The sequence below is a fragment of the Symsagittifera roscoffensis genome, chromosome 5, assembly GCF_963678635.1.
Source record: "Symsagittifera roscoffensis chromosome 5, txSymRosc1.1, whole genome shotgun sequence".
Lineage (NCBI taxonomy): Eukaryota > Metazoa > Xenacoelomorpha > Acoela > Convolutidae > Symsagittifera > Symsagittifera roscoffensis.
Window position 1 is genome coordinate 3,481,262 of NC_087066.1, and position 12,227 is coordinate 3,493,488.

A 12,227-nucleotide genomic window follows, 5' to 3' on the forward strand; every position below is an offset into this window, starting at 1 on the left:
ATCAATTAATATTATCATTATAACTGGTCTCACCACTTTACCTCAGCATAAATAAGAACTGAGCAAAAGTTTAAAGTGTGTTTCTACTTCTCATTTAAGCTATGAACAGTTTGGTTAATGTTTTTGGACCAATGTTTTTGAAACGCTTAAAAACCTATAAAAATTCCGGACAATTCTATACAATTTCACAGAGAACATTTGGTGAAATTTTAAGTAGTATACTTAGAGCACTTAGAATTACACTTACTAATGGGGGCTAATGGGGGATACATATCTTCGTCAATTTCCAGACAAGACATAACTAATATACGCTATTAAATCTAAATAGTTTGCGTCATGGACCGTAAAAGTCAACTGAGCTGAACAAAGTTTCTGATTCATCCATTATTTTTAGGTAATGCACTTCTGTTTTTCGTATTATATTTTTATACATGAACAAACCTTTTTTGGCTGCTTATTGTGTGCGTAACAATGGATCTAGTTATTTTTACTTTCACTATTTTGATGTCAAAACCCTTTTAATCAGGCTAGCTTTTGGACGTTTTCAGTCAGCAGAAAAAAAAACCTTTTTTTTCTGAATCCTGAAATCTGATTGGCTCCTTTTGTAATAGAAAGCTAATATTAATCAAAGGTAGGCGACAAAAACTTGCTGTTAGTTTAGCGATAGGAGGGAAAACAATTTATTTATTTTCTCTCTCTTAGACAGTTCTGCGCCAACTTCTGAAATCTTCAGTTAATCTTTTCGCTTTTGAGGGTAAATGTACGATAAAAACACCGTTAATCAAAAATCGTCACCAAAGAACAACGCCTCCAGCAAAAAAGCCCGATTTTGATTTAAGATACCGTCAGTAGTAAATTAATTAGTTCCTCTCTATCTCAATTTATCTTAATTTGAAAAAAAAAGTAAATCCTAAGAACTTAATTAGCTTAGATTTCAGGTTAAAGTCATTTGAGAAAAAGAAAATAATAACAAGCATCGTCAACTGAGTGAAAGACCAAGAAACTGGCAAAACTAAAATGTCGACCCGGATATCGAAGTTAAAAATATATCTTTTCTTTTCTCTCGCTTGTGTTTGCCTTTTGAGCCCCCGCGTGTTATGCCGAAGTGCACACTATTATTACGTAATCGACAACAGTGACGACACATCCGCGTTCAGTCAGACGAATGGTGGGCTGGCCGACACTAATGTGCACACAATGCAGCTACTTGTGCAGCAGTTGCAAAAACAACTAGATTGTGAGTATCAAAATAAAACAAACTTGACTTGATTGATTAGCCTGGTTTGGATTGTTTTTTTTTCAGGAATCATTTTAAGAATTAGAACTAGTTCAACCAGTTTTATTTCCAAAGAGATTCAAACAAACTTGCTTTTCTTTAAAGATAATTTCAATAAAAAAGAAATTCGTAATAAAAAAACCTTTTTTTTTGTAAAATGAGCATTTAAAAGCAAGAGATAAAAAATTCAATTTCGCGTATACGCAAATATGAGTTGTTTTATCTGAAATTTAACTAGATAGCGTTCAATTTTCAAATCATATCTTTGAAAATGGTTTTTTAATTGGTTTTTCTTGTTTTTTTTTTCGACCACGAAATGGGAACGAAAAGAGTATTCGAGCTTTAGAGGCAAATTAAGGTACCACACCATTCAAGGTCGAGAGTTATGTCACATCATGTCTGGTTTGGACTACATCAAAAATTTCCAAAAAGTTTCTGGTTGTCAAAAAACGGTTGTTCCAAAAAGTTTCTGGTTGTTCGGGATTTGAGTTTTAAGCTACTTATTTAGACAGACAAACGACATCCGGCTGGTTCGATTGTTAATTCTTAATATAGTTTTAGTTAATGGTTGTTAAATTATAAAGCATAGCTCTATTCCGCTTCCACTGTCAGTTACTTGTAAAAAACGCAATTGAAGAAATTTTATAATTTAAGCTTATATAGCTGGCTATTTGTAATTAAAATTCTATGCCAGGTCAAAAAAAAAAGGTTTTCCCTCCCGAAGTTACATTGAAGCCAAAACATTGTGAGTGTCCAGGACAAAAGAGGTACAAAAGGTACAATAGGAAGACGGGGCTTCAAGCCGAATGGACTTCAGTGCGACATTTAAACCTTAGAAGCAGTGCAAGCCCCTTAAGTTTCATAGGTAAACTAGTCTTAGAAAACTACCCGGGTTGACGTTCATAAAAGAAAAACGCTTATCATAAAATTTCATGTATTGCGACTATGGAAAAAATGCTTATCATACAGTTTTCACACAAAATTTAAAAACTATATAGAACGTTTTAAGAGAAATACTTCTGTTCCATTTCCATCTTTTAAATATTTCTGCTCAATAAAAACATGATTTCAATTTTGCTAAAAAAATGCTTATCATAATATTTTCATATATGAAAATTGTATGATAAACATTTTGCTATTGAAAAAATAAAATCTTCAAAATTATTTTAACGATTTTTCCGGATGAATTTACATGAGCTTAAAAAATTTTTATTGAAAGAATGCTTCTTTTTGACTCTCAAAAACATGATTTTTATTTTGGTCAAAAAAATGCTTATCATATAATTTTCATATATGAAAATTGTATGATATGCATTTTTTCATAAGCAAAAACACAAATTTGAGGTAAAAAGTTATTAATGCCTCTTTTGGTTGCAAACTTGCTTTTGTGCTCAAATATAAATTTTTGCGAAAAAAAATTCTGCATGCAGAAATTGATTTTTCGTGTTAGTAACTAGATCAGGATGAATTTTTGACCCAAAAACTCCAAAAGTCACAAAAAAGTGTTTTTTTTTCTGAACACCTTTATTGTTTTTTTTATTTCATTTGCTAATATAAAATTCAATTTATAAACAAAAAACAGGCTGTTTTTTCTCAACTACTAAAATTTTTAAATCAAAACAAAAAGTTACATTTTTGGTATATAATTCCATGTGAATGTAAAAATTAACGTAGGTTGCAAAAATTACCAAAAGCAGTGTTTATCTGCGTGGTAACTGCCAGTACACTCTGAGTTTTCTTATGACAAAAAGTCCAGGGTTAGTGTTTCGGATGAAACACAAAATTTCAGAACAAATATTTTTTTGGTATTTTCATATATGGAAAAAATGCTTGGCATACAATTCCATAGTATGGAAAAAATGCCTATCATAAATTTTCAGTATAGAAAAAATGCTTATCATATTGTTTTTTTTTGGTCTATGAAATAGTATGAATTAGTATGATAAGCCTTTTTTTATAAAATGAAATATCATGGTAAGCACTTTTTGTCGACCCGGGTAAGCAAGTTTAGTCCATAATACTTTTTATTGTTTATGCCGCGCTACTTAAGTATGATTTTCGCTAATTACATCAACCGCATTTTAAAATGCACACCCAAAAATTACACACTGGACGGAAACAACCGTCATAATTTTTTTTTCTGAAAGTTTGAATGGTAATTAAGGCTCAAAATGTTTGTAAACAACGACAAATGTTGAAAAAATACATAAGTTTTTTTGAAAAAAATCTTAAAATTATTCAAAGTACGTGACTTTTGAAAAAAATTGATTTATTAAGTCCCTAATTTTGCTATTTAACTTGAAGTCCCGCCAGCCTGACCTGGCATTTGTTGACCTGATACAAACGGTTTGATTGAGTTTTGCTGACATGCTGAAGCAATCTGTTTCGTTTTTTAAAACTTAAATTGTTTAAATTGTTGGAAAGATTCTAAACTAATCATTTACATTGATACTTTTTTCCGGCCAGTTTGTAGTGTTTTTTTATACTTTATGCGACAAGTTTAAGTCCATAGATCCTCAACAAGCTCATTATAAACTTGCAATAAAAAGGTTATGTTTTTTTACAATTGTCTGTTGGAGAAATCATAACAGCACCTTTTGAAATAATTATACAGTGAATGGGGATTATTCCACATATAGGCAGGATTATTCCACATTAAAGGTCGACAAATTTTTCGAAAATTGTTTGAAAATCTAATCCCTTTCGAGAAAATCCTAGATCCGCCCCCGTATATGTATATATAATAGACATAATAGGCATTATATAGGCATAATAGACATTTTAGACATTAAAGTCATCTATCTTTAAAAAATTAGAAACCTCAGAAAACACTGTCTAAAAATTTTGGTCACATTTTGGTTTTTCCGTTATTTAAAAGTTTAAAAAGTAATCGTGAGCGGAGACATTTTTTTGATTGTCGAGGAAATGTATATTTTATTTGGGGTTTCAGAAATGTTCTAACTGAAATATCAGAACTTAATTATCACTACCATTTCACATGTTAAGTGCAACGTCTAGTTACCTTTATTGATCCTTTGTCAGTTAATTAAAATTATGTTTCAAAGGCTTCAAATTCACTTTTCCTTTCTTGAATTTGTAATGAAACCATTTCACCTTTCCTGTCATGAGTTTGTCCTGATACCATTTCATCTTTCTTGTCATTTATTTTTCATGAAATCATTTCATTTTCCTTGACATTAATTTGTCCTGAAACCACTTTTTTTTCCTGCCATAAATTTTCCTAGAAACCACTCCACCTTTCCTGTCATAAGATTGTCAGAAAACCATTTCCACTTTCCCGTCATGAATAATTAATTTTTTTTTACCGGGCGCGACGATAATTAAAAACGTCTTTTTTGGTGGCGACAAAAAGTCCCAAAAACATAAAAAGAGCTTCTGATTGGAACAATTTCAATTTGATAATGGATGTTTTTCTGTTTTGTTATTTGGGGTAGTTCCATATTCAAAAAAAAGAAATTGTTCGATTATACTTCAATTATACCAGTACTCTTAAAAATTATAATTAATTATAATTGCCACAGTTAGAGGCATAAACGAAGTTTTAAACTCCCAAACAAATTTTTTCAAGAATATGAGTTATAATTTATAATCACACAAAAATTATGATTATTTTTGTAGAAAGTATTTTAATCGACTAAACAGTGCAGAGTTTTGGCTCGTAATGAATGGAATTTATTTTTGCTGTCAATAGGAAAATCTCTAAATGTGATATTTCTGGTTATTTTTTGGTTCAACTGAACACGGATTTTTCGGAAAAAAAAAACATAAGTATCATTGAAATCTAATCATATAAGCTGAAAAAATGTCGCAGTAGGTGAAAAACAGTTTAAAAAGGTTGAAAAACTGTTAAAATTTCCAATTTGCAGACATTAAAATAGCTACTCTCTATAGAAATTACAAATTATAAGCAATTTGGATGCAAAAAAAAGGAAAATTGGATAAAAAGTATTGATTATAACAATAATAATTCAAAAATTTTTCAAAATTGAATTTAAAAGATTGATTAGAAATAATAAAATGACTGCACGTATCAGGGAAAAGCCCTGAATGTTGCGACTGTCTTCACAGGTCTAGGAAGCAGTGTTTTCTTTAACAAAAAATTAATTTTTTGTAAAAAAAGAAACAAATTCAATTTTTTTTGTTTTTTGAAACTGGATATACCTACTTAAAAAAAGTAAAGTTTCAATCTTTAATTGATTGCATTCGAATTGTACAATTAGCATATAATCGATTCTCAATTTTTTTTACTGAAGTGCTTGGTAGTTTGTTGTTAAATTGCAAAAACCTACAAACGCCAATTCTTAAGAAAAGTTTGTTTGTTTTGATTGACGTCAGAAGCCATTACAGAAGTTCTCGCATGTTTTTGTGCTAGAGATTTAGTATTTAAGCTTTGTTCTATCTTAAGTCCTCGTAAAAGTTTTTGTTTTTAAAAATCTTTGTCGGAACTCTTGAACACTTTTTATTTTCAGTACAATTGTACTTCGGCGCTCTTAAACTGAGCCATTTACTTCGTTCTTAATTAGTTCAATTTGTTTTTTTCTAGCATAGCTCAGAAATGACATGTACTTATTTTATTTGCTATTCTGTCAATCACATTTTGATTTTAACTTCCTCAAACTAGGTTTTTTTTGTTGATTTTTAACTGAGTTCCAATTAAAAAGACTTTGAATTACCTTCCGTTGTGTTTAATTGACCTACTAAAGTTTTTTGTTGTTTTAAAATGGTTTAAATTGAAAATTGTAATTGAAAATTGACCTGTAAAGTTTAAAATAGGAAATGCAATCGGGGTTAAGTTTGTGAGTGGGCGTTTACTTTTCGCCTCTTTCAGTTTATTGTTCTCATCGCCTCCGCCACCTGAACACTGAACACTTTTCCTTTTATTCAGTTTAATGCTGAATAACACCCTCTTATATTTATCAGAAATAACTCTAAAATTAATTCAACTGAATTTGATCATCACTCAAAGTGACTGATTCATTTAATCAACCGATTGCACAAATTCTCCGTTTTGCTTTTGTAATACAAAACTCAATTGACTAAAACAAAATCATGGAAAAGTGAAGGTTCACATACAGCGGAGAAAAGTGAAACTGCATAATTTCAAACCCCGATCATAATTTGAAAAACGAAAAACATATATTGAACGGCAAAATACCTTAAAACAGGGGAGTATTTAAGGTGGACTCCCAGCCCCCAATCAGAGATTGCACCTCTCACCACCCAGAGGGGCCCCCCTTTGGTAATTTTTAATTTTTACGACACCCGTTTTTGGTCGGTTGACCCTAAAATTTTAAAAAGCGCTTTCGGCATCAATACAACACACCAATTTAGAGATGGGAGCGTTTTAATGTAAACGCAGTTTTAATGGCCAAAAGTATCAAAGAACCGAAAAAATGGCTTTTTTGGCAAAAATTGAGTTCAGCGAGCAAATTTTCAGCGCTATAATACGGCCTTTATAGTGTTTTGGGAGCTCAGAAATCTGCTCAAATGTGAAGCCCAAAATCTTAAATCGCCTAGTGAATATCACCAACCACATTGTCTGAAATCAAGTGCCGATTCAAGATTTTCAAAAAAAGTTTTGAAACTTAGCAATATTCTTTAAAAAAAAAGCAGGTAAAAATGCCGTTTTGGGCCTTTTGGGAACGCTTTGAACAAAAAAAATCACGTTTTTTTGGCGCGCGCCCTTTCAAAATGACTGTGCATTGGATTCAAAGGCGCCTTTAGAAAGGTCTTATGCCGTCCCTGTCGGAAATAATATCCCTTCAGTCATTTGGGGGTCAATTTTCATAGGTTAAAGAAGATTCGTGATTCTTTATAGATTGGTTATGAGAATAGTTGTTTTCTGCTAAACTGTGTACACTAAAAAAGACATTAGTTATTCATTCATCAAGTTGCTTGGATTGTCCATTTTTTACTCATGGGTCTTTCACTCGTCCAACGTAAAAGCTCACTTTGTATCATCAGTACCTGACAAAAAAGCTAATAAGATTTTTCTCATCAAGAGCATATAAAATTCATCGCTAGTTGTTACTGACATCTGACATTAATAAACTAGTGTAACTTGGTAAAAACTGCAGCATGAATATAACAAAGCCAGGGGCGGATCTATGATTTTCTCGAGGGGGGCGCATTTTCAAAAAATTTTCGAAAATTTTGTCGACCTTTTTTTTAGGTCGACCAAAATGATTTTTCGAGCTTCCCCAAAGCAGTGCTTTGCCCCTATTTTGGGCAAATTTTTTGCGCCGCAGGAAAAGTTTGAAAAAACAGGCCAAAAAAGGCGTTTTTAGGCACTTTTTGGGAAATTTTGACCAAAAAATTGTGTTTTTTCGGCGCGCGCTCCCCCTTCAAAACTAGTATATATTGGCGCCGAAGGCGCCTTAAGAGAATTTTTAGGTTCCATCATAGAAAAATGGATACCTCAAAATAGTACAAAGAGGGGACCCTTTAAGTCGGCAGGGGGTCGAATCCCTGAAGAAGGAAGCGTCCCCCCCCCCCCCCCCCCCTAAATCCGCTACAGAACAAAGCCGTTTTTCTAGTTCCTCGAACTTTTTTGCGTCTAATAAAGATTTGTTCATTATTGATAAACTCAGTTGAAAAGCAGTTTTATGTCTTCAGGCAGAGTTGCTTCAAAGTTTTCTAGAGGGTAGCTTTTCACTCAAAATATTTTGTTTTCTTTCTAACCTGCGCTTAGAAAACACACTTGCTAATTTCTAAGGAACTTCTACAAAAAAATGCCCTTCGGTCGTTATTAGTTGTAAAATGACACCAAAGGGTACCCTTGAGATGGTTATACGTCCATCCTCTCCCTTAAATTGTCCCTTTGGTAATGTCAAATCTGCCTTAAAAGGGTTTTGAAACTATTTTTTTAGCACTCAATTTCACTTTTTGGTTTCTCCGATTCCTCAAAATTGTTATTTCAGGGAATATTCAAAATCAGGTGGTGTCATTTATTATTCAATATTTTAGAAGACGCTACATGCACCGCTCCCACTTTGCAACCGTTTTTGGCGTAAATTGCATCATAAATATTTTCCTCCCGCCTTAATGAACTTGTTCGTTTGAAATGAGGTTGTGGGTAGAAATTAAATGAAGTTTACTTGTTTGTAGCAAAGGTCAAATATCATTTCTGAACAGAATCTGGCAAAAATGAGATCGGATTAGAGTCATTTTGTGAGAAATTAGAGGGTTTGGAATAATACTCGGTCGGAAATTCTAGCTCCAGTTTCTCATAAGAAGGAATGCATGCTTTAAACTGAGCTCTTAAAGAAAGATTGTTGTTAAGTTTACCTTGTTCCATATTAGGTTTTCTAAAACCACCTTTTTGACCGCCATACGAAAAAAATGCTATAATACATATCCATTATTGGAATCTACAAAAAAACTTGTCAAACATTTTTAATTTATGACAATTTAAAACTAACAAAATCTGCAAAACTGGATACATTTGTATCTAGGTAGTTTAGATTAAAATTTTTGAGGTTTTATGCTAAATGAGAGACCTTTTATTGGTCAAAGTTTTGACTTTTTGCTAAATAAGAAAAAAATAGCATACAACTTTCATATATGAAAGCTTTATGAAAAATGATTTTTCCATACAAACTTTTCAAAATTGAGAAAAATTTAAAGCCTCAACGAGTAAAAAAAAAACTAGTTCTGTTTCCGAAAAAAAGTTTGCTCTCAAATTTCTACTTATAACCTAGCTATTACCCAGTGTTTTTACACATAAAGTTCATAATTACAAAAAAGTTTTTCAGTGATAACTGAGCTTCCACTTTCGATTTTAGATTTTAAAAAATGTCAATTAAATATGTCAAAAATTTAGGCTAGTAGTAGATGTTAGAGCTGATCAGGGGGATGCATGGCTGACCACATGTGTTAAAATACGTTTTAGGTTTCTGGTCAGCCAGTTTATACATTAGGAATAGATTATTAAAAAATATTATGAAAGGAAATAGAACTGGTAAGGTTTTAAAGTTTGATTAATGGAGAAAGAATGGAAATTAAAATGTTATTATCTAGTTTTTCTGTAAATTTTGACAAAACATTGGCGCGAGATATCTAGTTGGTAAATTTCATTGTTGTTTTAGGTGTAGATGATTGAGTTTAAATATTAAAATAAGTTTTGTGGGTTTAGGGTCAGTCAATCATAAGAATTTTTGCACCGAAATTATTTTTTTTAAATATTTTTATGAAAAAACTTCAAATTACGATTTGACTCGATCTAGTGTAATCTATTTTTTGTTTTATTTATACTTATAACAGAATATCTACGTTAACTCTACTGAAACTTCACAACATTGCACCGTTTATATTTTTTTCTAATTCTAAAAAACTTACACTTCTATAGAAATTTATCTACAAAAATCAAGAGATGTACATCACGAATATTATTCAAGCTTCTCTGGAAAATTTTAAGTTGCATTACTGAAAAAATTGCGTAAATTCCACGCAAACTGTCAGTTGTTTTTTTCAGGGACTATTTGCAATACTTTGCTGTTAGAAAAGAGTAGGTTGATCTTATTCTCTACAAAGATTCAGCGAAGAAGTAAAATTTGCCCAATCAAGTAATGATGATCCATTGTTCTTTTCTTTTCCTGCTTCGAGTTAGGAATTATAATGAGTATCTTGCTAGTTAAGAATTTTATCACAGGGATAAAACGCATGTACTTGATCCTGAGCTCAAAAATTTTTTCAATAAAAAACAAGTAAAAAAATTTTCACTAAAAATTTGTTAAACTATTTACATCTGAAGTAAAAAAGTGTCAATTGTTGTAAAATTTCCGACACAAAAAATATATTAGATGACTAGCATAGATTTGTGTTATCTACTGAACAAAGGGTATTGAACACTGTCTTACAATAAAGGTTGTGGAGTCTTCTCGGGTTTTTAATTAGGCAACAATTATTGTCTACTTTTGCTGGAACTTCAGATCTGGAGAACAATGATATAAAAACTAGATGGACAACAACGTAGAAATAACTAAAACTTAACATTGTTTTAAAGGAACCTGAAAATTCAGAAAGCTGAACATTTTTAGTGACTAACCAGAATTTTTTAACATGAACATTTGATTTTTTTTCAAGACTATCACATCCGTAATTTGCTCAAAGGGCACACAGATAAACAATTTTAAGCACCATATTTCTCCACTAAATTCTGTACAGTCTTGCACAAAATCACGTCAAAAAATAGAACATAGTGTCTTTGAAATTCTTCCATGAGAAAAGCTGAAAAAAAATTGTTAAACTGCACAAAGGTCACGTCAAAAAGTAGAAAATAGTGTATTTGAAATTCTTTCATGAGAAAAGCTGAAAAAATTTGTTGAAGTGCACAAAGGTCACGTAAAAAAATAGAACAAAGTGTCTATGAAACTCTTTCAAGAAAAAATTGAAAAAAAATGTTAAGCTAACTCGCTTTCATTGTTGTAAGAAAGTGGCGATGAAAGAATATGTATATAAAGAATCAATTGCTCTTTCAACCTGTAATTTCACGCTCTCTCGATAAAAACTGTTGAAAATAGAAAGATCATGCAAAAGAGTAATTAGTTTTGTTGCAATTGCTATTTTTACTAATGTTGCGTTATTGAAAAAATTTCAAGACTTTCACGAACCAACTGCTATCGACGAGATAAAATTTTGAAAGTTACTGCTATAGTTTCCCTGTAATTAAACCCAGCAGGTTCATTTTCCAGATTCTTTTTTAAGTATTCTTTTTCAAGTATCCAAAATCTTCTAGTAAATAGCGAAAAGTTAAATTTTTTGACCAACATTTGAATTATTAGAAAACACGTAGAATCAACACAAGAGCGATTGTTTTTGACTTGATTTTGATACTTCTTAGCATCAATATTTTGCAAGTAAACAAATCAATGACAAGCCATCCATAGAGTGAGATTTTTATTCTTAAGGAAATTGCTCTGTCAGTAAACAGTTGTGTATCAAATTCATCCGACCACCGTTTTGTTCCGTTGTTTTGTTCAGATCAACTTCACCAGTTGTGAAATTAGAATGTAGTAGATTGCTTACATAAGTTAATCAAATTTCTGGATCCTCATCTGAGTCATATCCTGGCTTCAAGCTCTTGTTTCGAATAAATCTGCTCCGCTTCTTTTCGCAGCTGTAAAAATTGTTTAAAAAATGATTGCCTCTTTACCAAGGGTTTGCGCACAGCACCAAAACCTCTTCTAGGGTTTCTTACAACAAAAACAGGAAATTAGCTGAGTTTTTCGTATGAAGTAATTTTCAAAAAGTAATTATTCGAAAACATACGGAATGAGAGAACAACTTTCGCAACTCCTTCCGATGTCTAAGAAATTCATTCACCTGTTCTCCCTTTCTTTTATTTCACTTAAATACTATGAAAAAAAAATTTAACAGTTTTTTAAATTGCGAGTTTGTAAAGGACTGATAGTTTATGCACTGTTTTGTAGATTCCATAACTTCAATTTTTGCTTTGGAAATCAACAACGGAACTCAACGCATTAAAAGAGTTTTCTATCAACGACCATATTCGATTCTAGAAAACCAAGGAAAGCATTGTTATAAAATAATAAGAAAACTGGAAATAATCACAAAATCAAAATCAAATAAATGACTTAATTCAGCAACTTGAATAAAACTCAACGATTGATATTCAGATAAAAGAAAAACTATCTTCTGAGTAATTTACTCCAATGATACATATTTTTCACTATAGTAAAAGTTTTTTGTACTAAATGCTCTTGGAATTTCTTTTCATGGCTACAACTAAAAAAACGATACTTGGTTACAACACCGGATCGATATATAACGCTCCATCTTCGTTTGTTCTTCGGAAATCTCTCCTCCATCTATGAATGAAAATTTGACCTCGGATAATTTTGGAGCAAAAAAGGTGCAAAACATTGAGATAGCAACCTCCCAATTTCTTTTCATTTGTATTTGTTCCGTT

At 31.5% G+C, this 12,227-nt stretch overlaps 1 protein-coding gene across 1 annotated transcript in view; it reads left to right on the top strand.

The window, feature by feature from the left end:
* The first annotated feature begins 598 nt into the window (after positions 1 to 598).
* The window catches only part of LOC134846166 (uncharacterized), a 49,475-nt gene continuing 37,846 nt past the window's right edge, over positions 599 to 12,227 (top strand). The window contains exon 1 of the mRNA XM_063863406.1: positions 599 to 1,237. Within this exon, the coding sequence (XP_063719476.1) occupies positions 1,018 to 1,237 (220 nt within the window). The 5' untranslated portion in view covers positions 599 to 1,017. The remainder of the gene's footprint in view (positions 1,238 to 12,227) is intronic.